Source organism: Rhincodon typus, chromosome 7 (genome assembly GCF_021869965.1).
Source record: "Rhincodon typus isolate 14 chromosome 7, sRhiTyp1.1, whole genome shotgun sequence".
NCBI classification, from domain to species: Eukaryota; Metazoa; Chordata; class Chondrichthyes; order Orectolobiformes; family Rhincodontidae; genus Rhincodon; species Rhincodon typus.
The window spans coordinates 47,182,131-47,208,947 of NC_063338.1; the positions used below are offsets into that span (position 1 = coordinate 47,182,131).

At 41.6% G+C, this 26,817-nt stretch overlaps 1 protein-coding gene across 4 annotated transcripts in view; it reads left to right on the forward strand.

Annotated features, from left to right (window-relative positions):
- myo3b (myosin IIIB) overlaps positions 1-26,817 on the forward strand; it is a 516,799-nt gene that overhangs the window by 370,367 nt on the left and 119,615 nt on the right. For all 4 annotated transcript variants that reach the window (XM_048598929.1, XM_048598928.1, XM_048598930.1 and 1 more), the window contains 2 exons: positions 894-971; positions 26,593-26,713. In XM_048598929.1, coding sequence (XP_048454886.1) covers positions 894-971; positions 26,593-26,713 — 199 coding nt within the window. The remainder of the gene's footprint in view (positions 1-893; positions 972-26,592; positions 26,714-26,817) is intronic.

Here is a 26,817-nt window from a genome sequence, read left to right on the forward strand (position 1 = left end):
AACTGTTGTTGTGGACAGTTCTTTTAAAATTTCTCCCTTGTGAGAATGTCAACATAATTTAACTCAACAAACAGGGTGCCATCTTGGAAGAAGATTGCAGAAGAAAGAGCAGCATTTTCCTCTCACAGCTGCTGTGGTCTTCTGCTAAATCATGTCCTTGGTAAACACACACAAAGTTTATTTATCAATGTTTATTTAGTCACATGTCTTCTCCCTATTTGCCGTCAGATGTTTAATAATCATTTGGTTGTTCCAAAGGTAGTTTTGATTAGCTCGCATCTTAAGAAAGTCAAGGCCAATTTTTGAATGGTTCATCCTCACATGGTAGAAACTGGGAATATTCATTTCTGATTGGCAGGAAAGAAGCTGTTTACATCTCTCCAGGGAATTATTGTCTGTGATTTGGTCTTCTTAGATCCTGCAGTTGACTCTCAACAAAGTGGAATGTGGACTACATAGTAATGCAAATTGTGGCAGCCATTTTTAGTTTCAGTCAGAGTCTTTATTTTGATTAAAAATGTTTTTTTGAAAGTCCAATGTCTGTCTCCAGGAGATGAATGAAAATTAATATTTGACATGGGCATGTCTTCATAACAATATTCAAAGACATAGTTTTAGGAGCCAGAAATATTGGATTGCCTTATATGCCAGATCAATTTACAGCTACAATCTACAGTATATTTGAAATAAACAGACTACAAAATCAGTTTGCTTCTCACTCTCATCCAAGAATATAAATTGCTTTGTTCGGGGGAAGAAGTCTTTTTTTCAAGTAAACCTTGTAGCTTTCATATGAATTCTGCAGAGCACAGGCTGGCTGAAGGGAGATTGCATTATATTGTACTTGACTTCTTCTTCCCAACCTGGCTCATCATTCATTTGTTTCTTTTTAGCCTGGAGAGGATATGTTGCTCATAAAATCTACAAGCAACTGAAGACTCAAAGAGAAGCTGCCATTTGTATTCAAACAGGTAAAGCTGATGCTTGGAAATATCATTTTACACACCCTGAACAAGAATGTTGTAGATTGCAACTAAATCTAAGTGCTTTAGTCATGCACAAATTCAAATGTTATTGTGATGCACATTTTGATGTGCAGATTTCAGTACCTGCATTTATTTGTCATCCACTGTATCCAGTGTTTTCTTGTAGAATAGAAGGCTAGGACAATAAAAGAATGCTGTCATGACCATTCTACGGAAACACCAGAAATTGCCAAACACAACAATCTATAGTGCTGGATTTAAAAATAAAACAATACATGCTGAAAATTTGATGTAAAAGGGAAAGATTAGTTTGCAGCTTAGTTGTATTTCATTTCATCTAAATTTAGGCATGGACTTGGTAGGTTGTAATGCATCACAGTGGTGATAAATCTGCTGCTTGTTTCAAAGAATTGTCCTTTCCTAGCAAAAATCATGATATGTGGATATTTAAATACATACCAGCAGATTTTAGTGTGACTGCTGTCAGAAAGAAAAGGTTGGAAAGTTGATCGTAGCAGTCAATATGAAATTTGGAATATGTGAAATCTAATTTTGTATCCTTGCCTCCCTCAAATAAAATTGAACACAGTAACCTGCAAGGTTATCTTGCATCTCTGAGCTTTCAGTTTTTTTTTAAACCATTAGCTGCTTTAAGACCTAGGTAGACGCAATGTTGAGTCCATAGTTTAGGAACCTCAATCTCATTCTTAGCTACATGCTTCAGGCAATGAAGACAATCCCCTAGTTTCTGTTATTCTTCATAAATTGAGTTATGATCAAGCTGCTCAAACTTACCAACTTTCTTTACTGCCAAGCTACACTCATGAATCTGGTCCCAAATGTTACTGAAGTCCACCATCTGCTGACAGGAGTGAAGTAAAGCAACATTTTGACTTGCCCACTGCCCCCAGCAATGATCCTGTCAGTAATTATAAGGCCAGCTAATTATGGTATTCTTGAGTGGGACAAATACACATGCCCTGTCAGGAGTTGCAGTTATATGAGAAGTCCCAGAAAATTTGTGGTGGCTGAAGAGTGGTGTGTTATATAGTGGGGTAGATTGATGGGTGGGGCTGTTGGTAAACTCTCAAACCCTTTGAAAAAGATAAAAGTACTGAATTAAAGGCTTGACTGCTGTTAAAGCAATGCCAGTGTACAGCTGTTACAATTGACATTTAGAAAGTTGTTATGTTCTGAGAGTGTGCAATTAATTTAAGGTGAAATGAAAAGGGGTCATGTGATCCAGTTTTACATGTGCCTGACAGCATGTCTGTGGTTGCTTTTTGGAAATTAAAGGTTGCCCAGATTGCTTTACTGGAAATAACGTGCAAGGTGTTAACACTTGGAGATGATGGCAGCTGCCTGTGTCCTAGCAGCAAATAGACTGAGTCTCCACATCCCAGAAAATGTTGAGAAGTTAGGATGTAAATAGTTATGCTTTAAACTTCTTTTAATTTCCAAGATAAAGAGCATTGGAATTTGAAGGATAGCAAATCAGCATTTCTCCTTGGAGACAAGCCCCATACGATTCACGTTGCCAGAGTGATGGGCTTTGAGGATCCAGGACAGGGAGAGCACCTACAGGCAATAAGACATTGTGGTGCACCATACAAGAAAGCGGGTAGGATTGGCATGAGATTTGAAAGACCAAAGCCATGAGGAGTTAAATTGAGGCTGTGAAATTCATCTAGCTTGTATGAGAGGAAAAATTCCTAACTGCAAAAGGCAGTTCTAGATTAAAATCTCCCCAGCAGAGAATGTCAGGTAGAGAGAGACCATAATTCCCAATAACTGGCAGATTATGTGAAACAGCACATTGCTTTGACTGTCTACAATAGTCAGACTACTGTCTGTAATCAGCCAGCCAATGCTTGCAAAAGTCATCTCATGATAACTAATGTGAGATGCGATCCTGTGATTTGGCGACAATTATTGAGCATTCCAACAGCTAATTTAAAATTGTCAGTTGGGATTGCGATGTACATCACTTGCTAGAATCTGCACATATTCATAAGCAGGGACCTGTTGTCTGTAAATAAAATTAGTTTGTCCAGGCATTGTACCTTACTTGAATTAAACAAAAGCATTGGGTGCACTCTCTATGGCAACATCATGAGCAATCAGAGGCTGCTTCTGAACTAATAAACATCCTGTTCTTATACAGTGTAAGTTGTTGATCTCATTGAAAACTAGCATATCTGCATCTATCTGGATGAGTGCGGGTTGAAAAGTTTTGAAATCAAGTTTCTATTTCAACAAGACATGATTTAATAATGCTTTTAGTAATATTACAGTAAAATGTGAAATTTTATGAGGTCATCCTTTCAGCTATTAACTGGAAGATTGTAAAACAGCAATGAGATGAAATGGCTGCAGTTTGAACCAGTTAGATGAAAGCATTCAAATTTTTAGGAGTGATGTCAGAAATACACAAAGTCAAATTGAACAATAGATGGATTGAATAGAAAGTGTGAGTGCATAAGGACCTGCCAAAACAGCAGACAGAACCACATTAAAGTCTGTCATACGGGCAATGTGTGATAATTCTTAGCACTCTCATTCATTGCAAGAAGTTCTACGGAAGTGGGTGTTCCCTCCTGCAGAAGAATTTGGACAGCCTAGGGGATTGGTAAAGAAGTAGCAGATGGAATACAGTGTTGGAAAATGTGAAGTCATGCACCTTCTTAGTAAAATAGAGATGTAGACTATTTTCTAAATGGGGAAAGGTTTCGGAAATCTGAAGCACAAAGGGACTAATGAGTCCTAGTTCAGGATTCTCTTAAGGTTAACATGCAGATTCAGCTGGCAGTTAGGAAGTCAAATGCAATGTTTATGGGCCAGAATGCAAGAGCAGAGATGTACTGTTGAGGCTTTATAAGGTTTTGGTCAGACCGCATTTAGAATATTGTGAGCAGTTTTGTGCCCTGTATCAAAGGAAGGATGTTCTGGTGCTGGAGGGGCCAGATGAGATTTACAAGAATGATCCCAGGGTGGAGGGTTTCTCATACAAGAAGCAGTTGAGGTTTCAGGGTCTGTACTTGGAGTTTAGAAGGATGAGAGTGGGGGATCTCATTGAAACTTATAGAGTACTGAGAGGCCTGAATAGAGTGGACAGGGAGAAGATATTTCCACTAGTAGGAGAGACTAAGACCTGAGGACAGCCTCAGACTGAAGAGATGACTCTACAACTGAAATGAGGAGGAATTTCTTCAGCCAGAGGATGCTAAAAGTGGGATTGCAGGTGCAGCAGGTAATTAAAAAGGCAAATGGAATTTTGTCTGCCATTGCTAGTGGGATGGAAGTTACCTAGCTGAATGTTTTTAAGGCAAGGCTAGATAAATTTTTGAACAGTAAAGGAATTAAGGGTTATGGTGAGTGGGCGGGTAAGTGGAGCTGAGTCTCAAAAAGATCAGCCATGATCTTATTGAATGGTGGGGCAGGCTCAAGGGGCCAGATGGCCGACTTCTGCTCCTAGTTCTTATGTTCTTATGAATCTGTGGAACTCATTGCTGCAGAAGGCTGCAGAGGCAAAATTATTAAGTGTCTTTAAGATGGAGACAGATAGGTTCTTGATTAGTAAGGGGGTCAAGGTGTATGTTGAGAAGGCAGGAGAATGGTGTTGAGAAAAATATCAGCCATGATCGAATGGTGGAGGAAACTTGATGGGCTGAATGGCCTAATTCTGCTCCTATCTACAATATACAATACAGTATAGCGCAAGAACAGGCCCTTCGGCCCACCAAGCCTACGCCAATTCCTAATCCTTATTTAGACCTGCTACTCATTGCCCATGAGCGGTTTCTATCCATCTGTTTGCCTCTGGTTAATGTGTCTATCAAGATATGCCTTACATATCGCCAACGTGCCTGCTTCCACCACCTCCACCGGCAGTGCAATCTGACTACCCTCCACACTCTATGCAAAAAATTTCCCCCACTTCTCCCCTAAACTTTCCCTCTCATACCTTCAACCTGTGCCATCTTGTAGTTGACCTTTCTACCCTGGAAAAAAGACCTCTGACTATCCACTCTATCTATGCCTGTCATAATTTTGTAGATCTCTATCAGGTCACCCCTCAGCCCCCATCGATCCAATGAAAACAATCTGTGTTTATCCAATATCTCGTCATAACTAAAACCCTCCAGACCAGGCAACATCCTTCTCTGCACCCTCTCCAAAGCATCCAAGTTCTTTGGGTCAAAACGAAATCAGAAGTTGCTAGAAAAGCTCAGTAGGTCTGGCAGCATCTGTGAAGAAAAAAATCAGAGTTAATGTTTCAGGTCTGGTGACCCTTCCTCAGAGCTAATGGTAGCTGGGAAAATGTCCGTTTATATGCAGAAAATAGGGAAGGGGATGTGGTAGGGAGTAAACGAACGGATAAAGGATACAGCCCGAAGAGAGAGAAGAGCAGTTGGATAGACAAAGGAGTTGATAACAATCTGGCTAGGAGGGGGAATAGCTGTTAATGGGGACTGTCAGTGACTAACAATAGGTAATGTGTAATGGTAGGCTATGTGACAACAAGGCCTGGTGTGTGGGGTAGGGGGCTAGGACATGGGAGAGTTTAGGCCCTAAAATTATTGGACTCGATATTGAGTCTGGAGGGCTGCAGAGTCTCCAAGCTGTAAATGATGCGTTGTTCTTCCAGCTTGTGTTGAGCTTTGCTGGAACACTGCAGCAAGCCAGAGACAGAGATGTTGGTGAGGAAACAGGATGGTGTGTTAAAGTGGCGGGCAACTGGAAGTTCAGGGTGTTTTTTTGTGAGCAGAGCGTAGATATTCTGCGAAGTGGTCACCCAGTCTATGCTTCATTTCCCCAGTGTAGAGGAGACCACATTGTGAGCAGCAAATGTAGTAGACTAGATTCTGGGAAGTGCAGGTGAAGTGTTGCTAGGAGGTAAATGGGCAGGTGTTGCACCTTCGCTGGTTGCAGGTGAAGGTGCCGTGGGGCATTGGGGGTTGTCGGGGGTGAAGGAAGAGTGGACCAGGGTGTCCTGGAGGGAACTGTCCCTGTAGAAGGTGGACAAGGGAGGGGAGGGGAATATGTGTCTGGTGGTGGCATCTCGCTGGAAGTGGTGGCAATGGTGTCTGATGATCTCCTGGATGTGAATGCCGGTGGGATGGTAGGTAAGGACAAGGAGAACCCTATAGGTAAGGACAAGGGGAACCCTGTCGCTGTTGCGGGAGAGAAAGAGGGCAGAAGTGCAGGAGATGGGTCGGACCCGGTTGAGTGCCCTGTCGACCACGGTGCTGGGGAGTCCTCGGTTGAGGAAGAAGATGGACATTTCAGGTGCTCCCTTGTCAAAGTTGGCCTCATTTGAATGTATGCGACAAAGACGGAGGAACTGGAAGAATGGGATGGAGTCTTTACAGGAAGCAGGGTATGAGAATGTATAGTCCAAGTAGCTGTGGGAGTCAGTGGGTTTGTAGTGGATATTAGTAGCCAGTCTATCCCTAGAAATGGAAACAGAGACATCGAGGAAGGGAAGGGAGGAATCAAAGATAAACCAGGTGAAAGTGAGGGCAGAGTGGAAATTGGAGGCGAAATCGATGAACTTTTTCAATTCCAGACGAGAGAGGGAAGCAGCACCGATGATATCCTCGATTTATCAGTGAAAGAGTTGTGGGTGGGGGCCAGAATAGGACTGGAACAAGGAATGTTCTACGTACCCCATGAAGAGACAGGCATAACTGGGGCCCGTGCGGGTACCCATGGCAACCCCACTGACCTGAAGAAAATGAGATGCGTTAAAAGAGAAGTTGTTGAGGGAAAGTTCTTTGGGTAGTGTGGTGACCAGAACTGCGTGCAGTATTCCAAATGTGATTTATCTAAAGTTTTGTACCTCTCTAACATAACTTGCCAACTTTTATATTCAGTGCCCTGGCTGATAAAGACAAGCGTGCTGTATGCCTTCTTGACCACCTTATCGACCTGTGTTGCCACTTTCAGAGATCTGTGGACCTGTACGCCTCGATCCTTCTGTATGTCAATGCTGCTAAGGGTTCTGCCATTTATTCACACATGAATCTGATCTTCCAAAATGCACCACCTTGCATTTGTCTGGATTGAACTCCACCTGCCATTTCTCTGCCCAAATCTGCAATCTCTGCCCAAATCTGCAATCTATCTAAATCCTGCTGTATCTTTTGACAATCCTCCTCACTATCTGCAACTCCACCAATTTTGGTGTCACCCATAAACTTATTTATCAGACCACCTGTATTTTTCTCCAGATTATTTATATATATATAACAAACAATAAAGGTCCCAGCACTGATCCCTGTGGAACACCACTAGTTACTGATCTCCATTCTGAAAAACACACTTCCATTGTTCCTCTTTGTCTTCCATGACCAAGCCAGTTTTATGTTCATCTAGCCAGCTCACCCAGGATCCCGTGAGACTCGACCTTATGTACCAGTCTGCCATGAGGTACTTCTGAAATGCCTCCATGCAGACAACATCCACTGCCTTTCCCTCATCAATCATTTTTGTTCCCTCCTCAAAAAACTCAATCACATTGGTGAGACATGACCTTCCCTGCACAAACTCATGTTGCCTATCACTAACAAGTCCATTCACTTCCAAATGTGAATAAATCCACTCTCTCAGTGTCTTCTCCAACAGTTTCCGCACTATTGATGTCAGGCTCACCAGCCTGTAATTACCTTGATTATCTGTTTCTCCAGTTCTCTGAAACCTCACCTGACGCCAAAGAGGATGCAAAGATATTTGTTAAGGCCCTAGCTATTTCCTCTCTGACCTCCCACAGTGTCCTGGGATAGATCCCATCTGACCCTGGAGACTTGTCTACCGTAATACATTTAAAAACACCAAAACTTTCTCCTTCATTATATTGACCTGCCCTAATGCCAACATCACTCACGTCCCTCCCTTTGGTGAATATCGATGTAAGGATTAAGGATCTCACCCATTTCCTCTGACTTCACACATAACCTCTCTCCTTTATTCTTGAGTGGGCCTACTTTTTCCCTAGCTACTCTTTTGCTCCTAATGTACGTATGAGATGCCTTGGGACTGTCCTTAACCCTGCTGGCCAAGGCCATTCCATAGCCCCTTTAGCCCTCCTAAATCCCCATTTGAGCTCCTTTATACTTTCTCTATATTCTCCAAGGATTTTGTCTGTTTTTAGTTGCCTAGATCTCAGGTATGCTTCCGCTTTTTTTGACTAGGCTGATAATTTCCCCTGTGATCCAAGGTCCCTGAATCCTGCCATTCCTGTCCTTCATTTTCACAAGAACATGCCTGCCCTGCACTCTAATCAACTGGTCTTTAAAAGCCTCCCACATGTCAGATGTGGATTTACCTTCAAACAGTCACTTCCAATCCATATTCCCCAATCCTTGCCTAATTCAGTTGTAGTTGGCCTTCCCCCAATTTAACACCTTCATCCAAGGCACACTCTTGTCCTTATCCAGAAGTATCTGAAAACTTATGGAATTATGGTCACAATTCCCAAAATGCTCCCTCACAGAAACTTTCATCACCTATCCAGGCTCATATCCCAATACCATGTCCAGTATGGCCCCTTCCCTCATTGGACTATCCACATATTATTTCAAAAACCCCTCCTGAACACACCTAACAAATTGCTCCCCATCCAAAGCCCCATCACTGAGGGAGTCCCAGCCAATATGGGGAAAGTTAAAATCACATACAACAACAATCCTGTTATTTTCACACCTTTTCAGAATCTGACTACACATATCTTTATCTATCTCCCGCTGGCAGCTGGGAGGTCTGCAGTACAATCCCAGCATTGTGATTGCATCCTTTCTTTTTATGAGCTCTACCCATAATATCTTGCTGCAAGATCCCTCCAGGATGTCCTCCTTCAACGTAGCTGTGACATGCTCCTTAACCAGTTATGCAATTCCCCTACCTCTTTTGCTTCCTCCTTTGCCTCATCAAAAACATGAATATCCTGGAACATTAAGCTGTCAATTCCGTCCCTCTTTCAGTCATATGTCTATGATATCTTACGATCAAACCGTTTCTTCATTTTCCAATACTCTGGGCAAATATTGAAATATGATTTTAAGGGTCTATACCATGATTGACCTGCTACAATGCAGGACTACTTTTTTAAAAATTTGTTTTGATTTATTTATTGTTATATGTATCTCGTTACACAATACAGTGAAAAGTGTTATATCGTGTAGCCACTCTCTGGCACCATCTTGAAACACAGAAAAATAAACCAAAATATAGAATATAAAGGCAGAAGAATAACGAAATAAAGAAAAGGTGTTCAACTTTACAGTCCTTCTTGTTAAGTGCTCCACCAAACGCTATTAGACAGCACTGGGCCTATTTGCCTCCACCAATGCCGTTGCTGTGACTGAGCATGTCAATCAGTGAATGTACCCTGTGGAAGACAAAGCTAAGTGATCCCACAAGCAGTGGGTCATAACTAAGCTCTGGAGACCTTCCACATCCAGTCATGAATGGTGGTGGACGATTAAACAACTAACAGGAAGTGGGAGCTTCATAAATATCACCATCCTCAATGACAGGGGAGCCCAATACACGTGAGTGCAAAAGACAAAGCTGAAATATTTGCATCCACCTTCTTGCAGAAGTGCTGAGTGGGCAATCTATCTTGCATTTGTGTCATTCTCCTACCTCTTCCCCTTTAGGCTGCAAATTGTTTCCTTTCTAATAATTATCTCTGCAGCCCAGGCAACATCCTGGAAAATCTCCTCTGCACCCTTACCAGTGCTATCACATCCCTCCTATAATGTGGATTCCAGAATTGCACACAATACTCTAGCTGTGGCCAAGCCAACTTTTTGTACAATTCCAGCATAACCTCCCTGCTTTTAATAAAAACCAAAAAAACTGTGGATGCTGTAAATCAGAAACAAAAGCAGAAGTTGCTAGAAAAGCTTAGCAGGTCTGGCAGCATCTGTGAAGAGAAATCAGAGTTAACTTTTCAGGTTGGGTACTGAGGAAGGGTCGCTGGACCCGAAACGTTAACTTTGATTTCACTTCAAAGATGCTGCCAGACCTGCTGAGCTTTTCCAGAAACGTCTGTTTTTGTTTCTCCCTGTACTTAAACTTGATGCCTTTAGCTAATAAAGACAAATATCCCATAGGCCTTCTTACCCACTTTATGTATCTGTCCTGGCACCTTAAAGGACCATGCACACGAAGGTCTTTTTGATCCTCAGTTCTTGCCAGGAGCCTACCATTCATCATGTATTCCCTGGCCTTGTTTGACTTGCCTAATTGTGTAACCTTACACTTATCCAGACTGAATTTCATTTGCCACTGACCAACCCATATACATCTTCCTGTCTTCCTCACTATTTACCACCCCACTGATTTGCATACCATTTGTGAACTTATTGATCAACCCTCTTACATCATTTTTATATACTGCAAGCAGCAAGGGCCGCAACGCTGATCCCTGCGGAACCCCACTGGTCACAGGCCTCAAGTCACAAAAACATTTCTCGATCATTACCTTCTGTTTTTTGCTATTCAGTCAATCTGGATTTAATCCCCTGGGCTCTTACCTTCACTCTTAATCTCCCATGCAGGATCTTATCAAAAGCCTTGCTAAGGTCCAAGTAGACTAAGTTGAATGCTTTGCTTCTTGCATATTCTCCAGACCCAGTCATGCTCTAGAACTAGCCATGCTTCAGAACTAGCCATGCCATTAGTCCATCTGTTCCAGTACCGATACAATACTCACATCTACCAACAATGTGGAAATTTACTCACATATGTTCTATGCACAGAAAGGAGGAAAAATCCAACCCAGCTAATAATAGATACCAGTCCACTCTCAATCATAGAGTCATAGAGTAATACAGTAGTGATACGGAAACAGACCCTTCAGCCCAACCAGTCCATGCTGAACATAATCCTAAACGAAACTAGTCCCACCTGCCTGCCCATAACCCTCCAAATCCTTCCTACTCATATACTCATGCAAATGTCTTTTAAAGCAATAGGAAGCCTCATCACAAGTGCTACTAAACAGTTCTTGAAAAATATTAACCAAATATTGGATTCTGTCAAGGCTACTTGGCTCAACTTCATTTTATCCTGGTCTAATAAGACCATAAGATCATAAGACATAGGAGCAGAAATTAGGCTATTCGAACCATCGAGTCTGCTCCACCATTCAATAATGGCCGATAAGTTCCTCAACCCCATTCTCCTCCTTTCTCCCCATAACCCTTGATCCCCTTGATGATCAAAAACCTATCTATCTCAGTCTTAAATGTACTCAACGACCTGGCCTCCACAGCCTTCTGTGGCAGTAAATTCCATAGATTCACCGCTCTCTGGCTGAAGAAGTTTCTCCTTATCTCCGTTCTAGAAGGTCTTCCATTTACTCTAAGGCTGTGCCCTCGGGTCCTAGTCTCTCTTACTAATGGAAGCATCTTCCCAACATCCACTCTGTCCAGGCCATTCAGTATTCTGTAAGTTTCAATTAGATTCCCCCCTCATCCTTCTAAACTCCAATGAGTATAGACCCAGAGTCCTCAAATGTTCCTTATATGTTATGAGGAACGTTTGAGGACTCTTGGACTATACTCATTGGGGTTTAGAAGGATGAGGGGGGAATCTAATTGAAACTTACAGAATACTGAATCACCTGGACAGAGTGGATGTTGGGAAGATGCTTCCATTAGTAAGAGAGACTAGGACCCGAGGGCACAGCCTTAGAGTAAATGGAAGACCTTTTAGAATGGAGATAAGGAGAAGCTTTCCATTCCTGGGACCATTCTCGTGAACCTCCTCTGAATTCGCTCCAGGGCCAGTACATCCTTCCTGAGATATGGGACCCAAAACTGCACACAATACTCCAAATGTGGCCTGACCAGAGCCTTATAAAGCTTCAGTAGTACATCCCTGCTTTTATATTCAAGTGTGCTCAAAATAAATGCCAACATTACATTTGCCTTCTTGACCACTGACTCAACTTGCAAGTTTACCTTGAGAGAATCCTGGACTAGAACTCCCAAGTCTCTTTGCGCTTCAGACTTCTGAATTTTCTCCCCATTTAGAAAATAGTCCATGCTTTTATTCTTCTTACCAAAGTGCATGACCTCACACTTTCCCACGTTGTACTCCATCTGCCTCTTCTTTGCCCATTCTCCTAACCTGTCCAAATCCTTCTGCAGCCTCCCCACCTCCTCAATACTACCTGTCCCTCCACCTACCTTTGTATCGTCTGCAACTTAATCTTGGACAAAAGAGCTGAACGCCAGAGTTGTGGCAAGAATGACTGCCCTTGACATCAAAGCAACATTCAACCAAGCGTGGAATCAAGGAATCCCAATATAACTGAGTCAGTGGCACTCGGGAAGGGCTCGCCACAGGTTGGATCATATCTAGCATAAAGGAAGATGATGGTGCTTGTTGGAGGTCAGCTATCTCAGCTCCAGGATATCTCTGCAGGAGTTTCTCAGAGATATGTCCTAGGCTCAATCATCTTTAGCTGCTTCATCAATGAACTTTGCTCCTTCTTTGTGTTAGAAGTAGGGATGTTTGCTTTTTGCATGACGTTCAGTACTGTCACAACTCCTCAAATACTGAAGCAGTCCTTGTCCACATGCAGCAAGGCCTGGCTATTGTCTAGGCTTGAACTGATAAGTAGCAAATGACATTTGCGTCAAACATGCCAGGCAATGACTATATCCAACAAGATCGAACCTGATCATTCCCCCTTGACATTTAATGCATTACCATTTCTAAATCACTCACTATCAAGATCCTAGGGATTACAGTTAACCAGAAACTGAACTAGACCAGCAGTTTAAATGCTGTGGCTATAAGGGCAAGTCAGAGGCTAGAAATTCTATGGAGAACAATTCACCTCCAGTCTCCCCCATGCCTGTATTGTCTAAAACGCACTCATCGGGTGGGTAATGAAATACTCTGTCCTTGCCTGAATGGGTTTGGCTTCAACAACATTCAGGAGGCTTGACACGATCTCGGACAAAGCAACCGTCTTGATTATCACCCCACCACCTTCAACATTCACTCCTTCACTGATGACGTAGTGTGTGTACCATCTACAAGGTGTAACATACCAAGGCTGTTTTGAAAAACCTCTGCCATCTAAAAGGTGAAAGGTAGTAAATATTTGGGAAGACCACCACCTGCAAGATCCCCTCCAATTCTGTCACCATCCTAACTTGGAGACATATTGCCATTCTTTCACATTGCTGAATCAAAAATCGTGGCATTCACTGCCACTTTCTGCAGAGCAGTTAGGGATGGGCAATAAATACTGGCCTAAGCAGCAACAACTATGTCCCCTGAATGAATAAAAAGGAAATACTCACCCGTGACTGACTATGTATCAAAGAGTTTTGACCTTCTACAGTACTACTTCATAAACCTGGCTTCCCGATGGCCTGTTCATGCTTCTGCTCTTCTGTCACAAGAAATAAATTTTAGAGAGCTGAGATATCGATGAGAAAATGATTTTTTTAGCACTCTTCTTAATTGGTGCTAAAATGCCCCAAAGGTGAAGTAGCCTTGTGTAACACCTCCAAATGAGCCTCAAACATAAAAAACAAAAATCTTTTGGAAAAAGAGCGATGCAGATTTTTGTGGCTGTGTGTAACTGCTTGATGAAACCATAAATTCACCTGTAATATTCGATTATCTCTTTGTAGCTGCTGTTTCAATGTAATTAATGTCTTATTTTGTAATGAAAAAGATTAGGCTGGATTATGGAAAAATATTGTGATTAAATAAGTGTAGGTTGGAATTTTCTCTTTGGATGCATTCCTTCCTTCCAACTCAGGGCCAATTTCTTTGCTTGGGATTTGACCAAGCAGCACTGACTGAATAACAATATATTTCTAAGTCAGGATGCTGTACAGTTTGGAGGGAACATACAGATGTATCTGCTGCCCATATTCTTCTACAGTCTTGGAAATTGCTATCATAGGATCCTTGGTGAGTTATTGCAGTGTATCTTGACAATGGCACATACTACTGCATCAGTAATTAGGAAAGTGAATGTTGAAGATATGAAATGGGGTGCCGATCAAGTGGATTGTTTTGTCAGGGATAGTATCAAGTTCCTTGGGTGTTGTGTTGTTGGAACTACACTCAAGTGCCCTCAGGAAAATGGCGGGTATTCCATCATATTCCTGAATTGTGCCTTGTAGATAGTGCACAGGCTTTGAGGAATCATGTGCAAGATTCCTAAAAATGTCAAGCCCTTTATGCTCTGGCACTAAAGTCCCTGTTATGCTCTGTTACCCATCTCTTTACATGCATGATCTTTTAGAAACAGGCAGAAACACAGGACAGAGTTTAATCCATTTGACAGAGTCTCTTCTTTTGGCTGGAGAATCAGTGAGAGGCTAACATTGTCTCGATTGGAGATGGCAGATTATATTAGGCATGCATCTGGCTTTCACCCAGCCTCACTCCTGCCTTCTTAATACCAAGCCCCTCAATCAGACACTGAGTTCCTTTGAATAATAGATCCCCGGGGATACTCCCACATGGCAACTCCCCTGCCTGCTAAGCTTCCAGGTGTCAAGGTTGTCCACCAATCTTCAGCTTAATCGGGCAGAGACTAGAAAGTCGCAGTGTCCCCACCTTGCACCCTCATGTATGAATAAATGCTTTCTCCGTTCAAACTCGCTGCCGAGGAAGCGTTAAATTTCATCCACTGTTCCCCGGAAGGCCATGCCAGAAATTAGATTCTGGCTATTCCTGTGGACTCCTGTTTGAAGTTATGTCCAACAGATAGTTAATTATAGAAATGACTTGTTAAATTTTTGACAGCTCACATTGGAATCTCATGTATTACTTCATTCTCCATAAAGATTTGAGCTTCCAGCAGCATTTAGTTTATGTGCTTCTGTAGATACTGCACATTGAAATCTAACCTTCTTTCATTTGTTCTACCACAATGGCAGCAATAGTGGTTATCCCTTCTGCCTCCTCATTTTTCTTTCCATTTTCATTCTGTTGCAGCACATTCACATACCAGAAACAAGATGCCTTTTCATACTGTCAACATTTTTTTCAATCTGAAATGTAAATTAATTCTTTCTGGTATGCTTCAACAGAGATCAAAGTGGGGATATTAACCTTAGTAGGCTTTCTTTCAACAGAACCAATGCCAAATACTGCGAGGGAAGTGTAAGAAGGCCAATCTAATTGTTAACCATGGCCCTCCTCCAGGCAGAACCCCGTCTACAAGAACAAACATTGCAAAGGCACTGATTTTTTTTTGTAAATGACCTTATCATAAGTCCAAACAGTGTGGTGACAAAAGATTAAACTGAATAATTCTTGATTTCTTTACCCTGCCTACATTGATTTGTAAATAACTTTATTAATTTTGCATATATCATGTTGTTCAGTGATCCTGACAGCAGATGCTCACAGGTGGAGAGGGTAGGGAAAAGTAGCTCCTTATGGAAAACCATTGACTTGTTTATTTTGTTCATTTGTTGCAGCTATTGCTTTGAGGTAGACTACATTAGCATTTTAAAAATAAACACATTTCTTTCAAGTACAAGAGCTGATGGCCCAAAGGTCTCAATTGGCCTAGTCTATTCCCTATCCGTTGATCCATCAAAAGCAGGGTAAAAGAAAACACTACCCTGTTTAGGGGATAGTTGTTTCTTCAGATTTAATAGTTTATTCTCTTACAAGAATGATTTAGCAAGTCTAACATTATTTTTATATTGCAGCATTCAGAAATAAGGATCAACTTTATGCTAATTGCATGCAATTTCCTTATGTTTATCCAAACTGCTATGCTGAATGGACAATATTATATTACCAGTCCACACACAAGTGCTGAGTTTTTGTGGCTGCAGAAAATGAGAGGAGATGCAGAGGAGGTGAATGTACAAGGCACGATTAGTATGAGAGGAAGTGAATGTATGAGGCATGATTAGTAAGTTTGCGGATGTTTCAAAATTAGGATGTATCGTTAATATGAAAGAAGGTTATCAAAAATTACAGATGGCTCTTGATCAGATGGGGATGGGAGTTGAGGATTGGCAAATGCAATTCAACACAGATAAGTGTGAGGTGTTGCATTTTGGAAAGTCAAACCAAGGTAGGACTTATACAGTAAATGGTAAGGTCCAGAGGAGTGTTGTGGAACAGAGGGACCTAGGAGTACGACTACATAGTTCATTGAAAGTGACGTCACAGGTGGGCAGGGTGGTGAAGAAGGCATTTAGCATACTGGCTTTCATCGGTTGAGGCATTGAGTAAAGGAGTTGGGACATTATGTTACAGTTGTATAAATCGTCGCTGAGGCTGCACTTGTAGTGTTGTGTACAGTTTTGGTCACCCTGTGAAAGGAAAAACATAGTTAAACTGGAAAGTATGCAAAGAAGATTTACGAGGATGATGCCAGGACCAGTACGCCTGAGTTATAGGGAGAGGTTGGCCAGGATAGCACTTTATTCCTTGGAATGTAGGAGAATGAGGGATGACCTTATTGAGGTGTATAAAATCATGAGGAGCATAGATAGGATGAATGCAGAGATGGGGAATTGAAAACTAGAAGGCATAGGTTTAAGGTGAGAGGGGAAAGATTTAACAGGGATCTGAGGGGCAACTTCTTCACACAGAGAGTGGTGCGTATATGGAATTGGCTGCCGGAGAAAGCAGTTGAGGCAGGTACAATAGCAACATTTGAAAAACATTTGGATAGGTACATGGATGGAAAGGGTTTAGAAGGATATGGACCAAATGCAGGCAATCAGAACTAGCTGAGTGGTCACCGTGATCATCATGGAAAAGTTTGGGCCAAAGGGCCTATTTCTGTGCTGTATTACTCTATGACTCTATGCAAATCTACTTACTCTGAATTTTTACAACCTCTTGTCTCCAAGCAGGCTGGGAATATGGGTCTTCAATTCTAAGTGCAATTGGAGTTTTTAAGAAAATGTCAAATAATTTAAATGTGGACAGTCACTGGGAGTGCACAGGTACAAATAGTCAATTATAAAAATTGGATGTAAAAAATGTATTTGTTTTATTCATCACATTTCTCACGAATTTCATGAGCATTTTTTTAGTTACTCTAACTGCTCTAGTCAGATAAAACTCTTATTCAGTTGTCTAATTGCTAAAAACTGTAAGTATGTGATTGTTCATTGATAATTCCATTGCAAGTCAGCTCAATTACCACAAAAAATACTGCCACCGTGTTCAATGAAAAAAGAGGTAATAAACTAATGAAAATCCCTCCTCCCACCTCAAGCCGCACCTCCATCTCCTACGGACCAACCTCATCCCGCCCCCTTGACCTGTCCGTCCTCCCTGGACTGACCTATCCCCTTCCTAACTCCCTACCTACACTCACCTTTACTGGCTCCATCCCCGCCTCTTCGACCTGTTTGTTTCCTCTCCACCTATCCTCTCCTCTATCCCTCTTCTATCCGCCTCCCACTCTCTCCCTATTTATTTCAAAACCCCCTTCCCCTCCCCCTTTTCTGATGAAGGGTCTAGGCCCGAAACGTCAGCCTCTCTGCTCCTATGATGCTGCTTGGCCTGCTGTGTTCATCCAGCCCTGCACCTTGTTGTCTCGGATTCTCCAGCATCTGCAGTTCCTACTATCTCTGATTCAAGAATATAACTATAATGGTTCAAACCCCCAAATGTTCAACAAAGTCATCCCTACTTTCATCTGTCCTACAACAGGAGAGCATCAAAAAATTTAAATGATTTGGATTCTGTATAGATACTGCATTTTTAAATTTTTTTGCTGTTTTGAAATGGTAATAAATCTCTGCTTAGACAAATTATATTTGAAATTGATATCTATTTTACTTTGAGGAGTAAACAAGTTCAAATTGAGTTGATGCATAAATATTTTAAATGAAGTCATTGGTTCAGAATTCCATATACTGAGTTGTACCATTTTTACCCAAATAGAAAATGAATTTCATCTATCAATAGCCTGGAGATGTATTTACATCAGACTTCTGTGAATTAACCAATTTGCATTTCTATAGCGTGGCAATTTCTGAAAAAAACTCATAAATGAGAATAATATGTCAGAATAGATGAAAATTAGAGTGCTACCTTTTATTGCTAGTTCTGGTTGAAGACCAGAGCAGCAGTCTAAGGGAGAAGCACGTCAGAGAGGTATGTGCTTCTCAGGGAAATTCTGAGCTAGCTTGACTCATATCTCTGTTTTACAAGAAAATCTCAAGTCACACAACACCAGGTTATAGCCCAACAGGTTTGTTTGGAATCACACAAGCTTCAGGACCACAGCCCTGATGAAGAAGCTGCACTCCCAAAACTTGTCTTATTCCAAATAAACCTGTTGGACTATAACCCGGTGTTGTGTAACTTCTGACTTTGTCCACCTCAGTCCAGCATGAGCACCTCCACATCATTACAAGAAAATCTAACACTGAAAAACTTGGCAAACAGAAAAGAGCAACACAGCAAAAGAAGATGCCACAGTTTCACTGTGTAAACATTACTCAATGATATATAACAGAAGAAGCAGAGAGGGTTAGGTGTGTATTCCAGTGATCATTGGGTTGGCAGCAGGTGGGGCGTGTGTGTTGCCTGCTCTAAATTAAAACCTTATAGTAAGGTACCTTTTTCTTTCTGTTCTACCAACAATTACATGCATAAATAACCCTGAAAAACTCTTCCCTCCATTTAACCAGGATGATTCTACCACATCTCTTACACTGTCCTTTAGCATAATCTAAAATAGTCCTCATATGACTTACTTTCTCCAGTTGCTGCAGAAGAGATTAGAGCATTATGCTTGAAAGAGGCAGGCCACCAGGTGACCATACGTCATGGTATGGTTCTGGAGCTCATGGCGAAACTGCTGTTGCAATGGGAGTTGATGATGTTGGGGACTAAAGTTCTAATGACAAGTTCAGAGATGAATATTTACATAGTATTTAGGGCATCCCAGTGAAGAATCACCCAATCACAAGTTTTCACTCATTTGCCACATTCCCATACTTCTGAGAGGGTTGTGCTCATCCACTCCTGGATTTTACTGTCCTTTTTTGCAGGTACACATCAGCAAAGCTGGACATAAGAGGAAGAAGTTAAGGAGGAGGAGGATTAGAGACAAACTGCTTCTTTATGAATTCTAATAATGATGACAAAGACACAGATATTAAATCAAGAATAAGATGTAGGAAATGGTGAAGGGATCCCTTACCTATATTCCTCTGTCGCAAATTATTCAAGCACAACCCCTCTTCACTTCTGTCTTCATTTGCATGCTCCAGCTCACATATTTTAGCCTGACAGGAATGAGGCATGGATGAGTAAACGAGGATACGTTATCTTCCAAATCGTAATTGACAAAAATATGGCTCATAGATTTTGAAATGAGTCCCAGAAATATATTTGCTCTCTGAAGTAAAAATGAATTGTCTACATTGCATCGAGTTTGTATGACATCTGACAGGGGTGATTCTTCATTTTATGCCTCTTGTTTGTAGGAACAGAAGGGAAAAACCTCCTTAATTGGATACATAAATAGAGCAAGCCACAGTTTTATTAGAAATAAAGGAATCCAAAGCTCGGACTTGAATGGCCAAGGCTACAATCAGGAAGGTCAGAATGCAGGGAAAAGATGTTGGGATGCTCTTTCAATTAAAAAGTGTATTACTGTTGAAGTGAGTAATGACTTTAGTTCTAAAGTGCAAGATGTAAAATCAGTTTGTGTAGAATTACGAAAAGCAAGGGGCAAAAAACTGTGATAGGAATTGTTTATAGGCCACCAAACAGAATTGGAAATGTAAATAACAGTGTAAATCAGGACATGAGAGATATGTGTAATGAGGAAAATGCAGTAATCATTGGGCAGTTTCAATATCCATAAAGACTGGGTAAACCTAACTGATGTTGTGGAGGATGAATTCTTGAAATGCCTGCAATGGTAGATTGGGAAACTAAATTAACACATATGACAGCAGACAGGCAATGGCTAACATTTATAGAATCATAGAATCCCTACAATGTGGAAGCAGGCCATTTGGCCCATCAAGTCCACACTGACCCTCCAAAGTGCATCCCACCCACACTCATCCCCTATGCCATCCCTACAGTTCCCACCCTAGACATTATGGGCATGGCCAATCCACCTAACCTGCACACCTTTGGACTGTGGAAGGAAACCGGCCAAAGACGGAGCTCAACGAAAGATCACTAACTAAATTCTGAGATGGAGAGATTGTCATATGAGGAAATTATAAATTGACTGGACCTATATTCTCTGCAATTTGGAAGAATAAGCAGTGACGTCGTTGAAACACTTGGCTGAAAGGCAATTATGTACTGATGTTGTCACTAGACTAATAATCCGGAAACTCAGGTAATGCTCCGGGGACCTGGATTTGAATCCCACCGTAGCAGATGGTGGATTTTGAATTTTAAAAAAATCTGGAATAAAAATTCAAATGATGCCAATGGAACCCTTGTCTATTGTTGCAAATTTACATCTCATTCACTAATGTCATTTAGAGAAGGAATTCAACTGCCCTTACCTGACCTGGTCTGCATGTGATGCCAGACCCGCAGCAATGTGGTTAATTGCCCTCTGAAATGGCCTAGCAAGACACTCAGTTGTATTAAAACCACTATGAAGTCTTGAAGGAATGAAACCAGATGGGCCACCTGGCATCAACCTAGGAACTGGAAACAACAACGGTAAATTCAGCTCTATTGACCCTGCAAAGTCTTCCTTACTATCATCTGGGGTCTAGTGCCAAAACTGGAAGAACTATCTCAGAACAAACAACAGCCTCACATAATCACACAGATGGAATCATACCTTATGGAATCATTGTCCCAGGCAACATCATCACCATCCTTGGATATGCCCTATCCCGCTGGCAGAACAGACCCAGCAGAGGTGGTGGCATAGTGGTATGCAGTTGAGAGGGATTTGGCCCGGGAGACCTTAACGTTGACTCTGGACCCCGTGATATTTTATGGTATAAGGTCAAACATAGGCAAGAAAATCTCTAATCATGCCTTACACCCTCCTTCAACTGATGAGTCCACAATTCTCCATGTTTAATAGCACTTGGAGGAAGCAAGGGCTCAGAATGCACTCTAGTTGGGGACGTCAATGTCTGTCACCAAGAGTGGCTTGGCAGGAGTATTACTGATTGAGCTGGTCAACTCCTAAAGGTCATAGCAGCTGGATTGGGTGTGTGGCAGCCTGTGAGGGAACCAACAAGACAGAAAGAAAATACTTGACCTTAGTCTCACCAATCTGCCAGCCGCAGATGCATCTATCCATGATAGTATCAGTAAGAGTGACTACCACACAGTCCTTGTCAAGGTGAAGACCCGTCTTTAATTTGAAGATACCCTTCAGCATGTTGTGTGGCTCTACCACTTTGTTAAATAGGTTAGATTTCAAACAGATTTAGCACTGCAGGATGGGTATCCATGAGTGGCTGTGGGCCATAAGTAGCAGCAGAATTATATTCAAATACATACTGCAATCTGATGATCCAGCACATCCCTCTACTGTACCTTTGCCATCAATGAACCACTGGTCAGTGAAGCATCAGGAGTGTTTGCCAGGTGCAGCACCGGGCAACCTAACAATGGAGCTGTCAACCTTATGAAGCTACAAAACAACTACTTGTGTGCCATGCAATGTAAGCAGCAAATGACAGACCATTTTAAGCGATTCCACAACCAGCAGATCAGATATATGCACTGCAGTCCTGCCTCATCCATTCCAGTATGGTCGTAAACAGTTTAACAATTCACTGAAGGAGGATGCTGCACAAATATTCCCAACCTCAATAATGGGGGTGTCCAGCACATCAGTGCAAAAGACAAGCCTCTAGCATTCACAACAACACTCAATCAGAAACTAGATGATACATTTTGGCTTCTTCCAGAGGCTGTCGACATCACAAATGCCAACTTCAACCAATTGGATTCACTTCATGATATCAAGAAATGGCTTAAGATGCTGGATATGGCAACAATTGTGGGCCCTGAAATTATTCTGGAAACAATACTGAAGACTTGTGCTCCAGAACTACCTGATCTCTAGCTCAGCTATTCCAATTCAGCTATAACATTGGAATCTACCCAGCAATGTGCAAAATTCCTCAGCTATGACCTGTACACAAAAAGCAGAGCAAATACAACCTAGCCAACTACCATCCCATTAGACAACTCTCAATCAGGAAAGTGACAAATGGAATTAGCAACAGTGCTATCAAGCAGCTCCTGCTCAGCAATAACCCTCTCAAAGATGCTCAGTTTGGGTTCCTCCAGAGCCACTCAGCACCTGATCTCATTACAGCCTTGCTTCAAAAATGGACAATATAACTGAACCCCAGAGCTACTTAAGAGTGTCTTTGACATCGTACTTGAGTGAGTATAGCATCAGTGACCAAAATTTAACAGGAATCGGAAGAATACTCTCCACTGGTTGGAAGCGTACTTGGAACAGAGGAAGATGATTATGGGTGTTGGAAGTATATCATCTCAGCTCCAGGCCATCACTGCAATAGTTCTTCAGGCTAGTTTTCTCAGCTCAACCAATTTCAGCTACTTCATCAATGGTTTTCGTCCCATCTTAAGGTCAGAAGTGGAGATATTCACTGATGATTGTACAACATTTAGCACCATTCATGGCCACTCAGATATTGAAGCAGCATATGTCCAAATGTAGCAAGACATGGACAACATCCAGTCATATGCTGAAAATTAGGGAGTAATGTTGGTGCCACACAAGTTCCAGTTATGACCATCTCCAACAAGAGATCATCTAACCATTGCTCCTTGACATTCAATAGGATTGCCATTGCTGAATCTTCCACTAAAAACATTCTAGGGCTTATGACTAACCAGAAACTGAATTGGATCTGTCATCTATATGCAGTGGCTACAAAAACCAGTCAAAGACTAGGAATCCTGCAATGAATAACTCACCTCTTGACACCATAAAGCCTGTCTTCCATTTTTGTGGCATGTTAGGAGTGTGATGGAATACTCCCCACTTGCCTGCTTAAGTGCAGGTTCAGTAGCACTCAAAAAGCTTCACACTATGCAGGAGAAAAACAGCGAACTTAATTGGTACCAAATCCACAAACATTCGCTCCGCCATCACCAACACTCAGTAACAGCAGTGTGTACCATTTACCAGATGCAGTGCAAAAGTTCACCAAGGTTTCTTACAAACCCACATATGCCATCTAGCTGGTCAAGAACAGCAAATACGTAGGAAAACTACAGCTCACTGGTTCCTCTCCAAGCCAGGTACCATCCTGACTTAAAAATACATTGGCATTCTGTCAGTGTCGCTGGGTCAAAATCCTGAAACTTCCTTCCTAACAACATTATGAATGTTTGTACACTATGCAGACTGTAGCAGTTCAAAAAGGCAGTTCACCATCTTCTCAAGGACAGAGATGGGCAATAAGTATTGGCCCAGCCAGTAACATTCACAACCCTTGAATAAATTAAAAAATAATTTAAATTTTTTGCAGGGATCAACAGGGTAGATGCACGAAGAATGTTCCCCATGGGGCGGCACGGTGGCTCAGTGGTTAGCACTGCTGCCTCACAGCACCAGGGACGCAGGTTTGATTCCAGCCTCGGGCAACTGTCTGTGTGGTGTTTGCACGTTCTCCCCATGTCTGCGTGGGTTTCCTCTGGGTGCTCCGGTTTCCTCCCACAGTCCAAAGATGTGTAGGCTTAGGTGGATTGGCTGTGCTAAATTGCCCATAGTGTTCAGGGATGTGTAGATTAGGTGGGTTACAAGGGGACGGGTCTGGGTGGAATACTCTGAGTTCTGTGTGGACTTGTTGGGCCGAAGGGCCTGTTTCCACAATGTATGAGTTTCTATGATCTATGACTGGGTCATCTTGAACCAGGGAACTCAGTCTCAGAACAAGGGGAAGGGCTTTTAGGGCTGAAATGAGGAGGAATCTCTTCAGTCAGAGGGTAGTCAATCTTTGGAGTTCACAGCCCCAGAGTGGCTGTGGACGGTCAGTCATGAGAATGTTCAAGATTGCAAATGATAGATTTTGACATATTAAAAACATCAAGGGATGTGTAGGAGAATGGTGTGATATAGATCAGCCATTCTCTCACTGAATGGCAGGGTAGGCTCTAAGGACTGAATAGCCTATTCCTGTGGATATTTCCTGTGTTTGTTGTTACGTAATTGCAGTTTGAAGCAGAATCCTCCTAAGAACCAGGTTGGAAGCAGTGTCTCCACCTCCACAAAATTAAAAACTGAATCTCTAAGGGCAATAGGGAGCTTCTAGTCCATGGCAACCATCATGCATACTTCTGTTTCCCAGGGCTTTCAGGATTAGGGACTATTAGATTGGCTGTTCTGAGAGCAAATTCCAGAGACCATTAGACTGGTAATGTTTAGAGTTTTTCTGATTCATCAAGGGCAGCAGCCCCTGCCAATCTTCCAGCTGCCACCGCCCTTCCCTTTTATCTCTGCCGTGGAGAAAATGGTATAAATTTCCCAGATCTCATTTGAAGTGCGTAAATTACATGACAAAAACCTATCCCTGCTGCTCCCTAGTTAATATTACATGAATTTCCCTGTGACAGTCTGAAATTACGCTATGTGTATTACACTATATTGATTGTAGTCGTCACCTTTGTAGTCACATAAAGACAGCAGTTTAGACAAGAGACCATCTCTTAACTTTCATACCATTTGTGACAGATGACCCTCACTACTATTTTAGTGAACTTTATTCTGCCTCCATGCAACTTGTCAGTACGTCTTCCTGACAAATGTTATCTTTGTAGTCAATGAGGAAAAATAATATCAAATGGGGTCCTTTTCCCTTAAGTGCTGCCTGATGCTCATTTGTTCCATACTGCTGTGCTCCTCCTCCAGAGTGGACAACAGTAAAATCAAGCAGGGCATGCCATACCTGATTCGAAGAAGTTTCCACTGTGGTTGGTGGAGTGTGTGATGACCATGGCACACAAGTTCTCTGATGGTGTTGCAATTAAAGAAGCAGTCTGAAACAAGTCCAGGTCTGTGCAGAATGCCAAAAAAACTGCCATAAAACTAATTCCCAGTTGCAGAACTTGCTTTTAAGACTCTCTACACTTTTCAGGCTCACTCACAAATTCCTCATTTCCGATTTTCTCTGATTCTGGCAACAGCTGCGCTTTTAATTCACATTCTAACTTGCCCCTCGTGCATTGCATATGTAAAAGCAGAAGGCTAAGATAGATGTAAATGAGCTCATTCGGGACTTCGTGGGCAGATTGTGGGAAGGGCCAAAAAGCACAAGGTAATTTAGGGAGATAGATTTTAGGGCAGGAAATAGCATTAATAGATGCCGAAACGTTATCATACACTGAAATTACATCAAGAACAGCGTGGAATTTCCAGGTCACATTTGATTAAAAGCAAGGCAAAGGCAAAAGTGTTTATAAATTCTGCATGGAAATCAACATTTTGTTTCTTTAACTTTCAGTAGTAAGTCACAGCAGCTTTAAAAATAAGAACATTGAAGTGCACAACGTTGGTCATTAACATTCCTTTTCAACATTGACATCTTCTGTAAAGGAAACAATTGGATCTGGCAGTTTTCTGAATTTGCACCAATCTTGTTCTTGTTTTGTGTCTACTTTAATATAACGTCTTTACACAATTTTTCCAAATCTAAAATAAACATCATTGTATTACTGTGGTGGTTTTCATTTTCGTTTCAGGGTTTATTGAGGCTGGTTATACAGTGAAACATTTTATTGCATCTTTCAATTTAATATTGTAACATCTAGAAAAGGAGATGTGAATGTAGAAAAAATTGTTCTGGTTGATATATCAACATGTTAATCCTCAGTAATAATTACCACGGCACACTACAATACTGTCCTTATGCTAGTGATCGTGACTGTTACTGTCCCTGCAAGTTTTATGAACATGGTTGTCCTTGTAACATCTGAGAAACCTAAGCATTTTCTATCTGCTGATCCAAACTAAAAAGATAGGTCATCCCTTGGGCGTCTTGCCATATACCACTGAAATAGATGATAGCTTATTTTTGTTGGCCGAATAGGCAACCCTAATTACTCTGGCATGCCTTTTCTCATGACAAAGCATGCAAAATATAATATGTTGTGATTTGAAAGCTGCTGACAAACTTTCCTGATTAAGAGTTAGTAAGTTGTTCAAGTCTGTTTGTGATACCACAAGGAGGTCTGCTGGATAATCAATCATTGCAAAGGGGAGATTCAACCAACAGTGTCTGCCAAAGCATTCTGTTTCCACAGGTGTTTGAGCACATGTGCAGACAGAACTGCCAGAATTATCACTTGGGCATCCTGACCTGTCTGGCAGGTATGCCTTTTTCCAGCTTGAAGTGTTCAGGTGGCCATTGTTAATGGAACTAGCATTAGCAATTTCTGACCAAGGTTAAAGTTGGTAATGCTTAAATATGCCCATGTATTGTAAGTAACCAAAAGATAAATTGTATTTTAAGTGTTCATTGGCAAAGCTGTTTTTTGAGGGTGATATGGAATTGTGCATTGCATATGGCAATGATCATATTATCTTCCTAACCATATGAGTCTAATAAATGTGTTTAATTATGTTGTACATGATCCTTTACAGGTATCAGGGGATATCTAGCTCGCAAACAATATAAAACCATGAAGGAAAGTAATATTTTGGGAACAGGACAAGGGTTCCAAACCACAGAGGGTAAATCCAGCAACAGTTGTGAACAAATAAGGTCAGTTATTTGTGATATGACAAAGAATGTTAAAGACGATACAAACCATATTACTGCTATGTTTAATGCACTGCTTTCAACAAAGTGTGTTTTACACAAAGTGT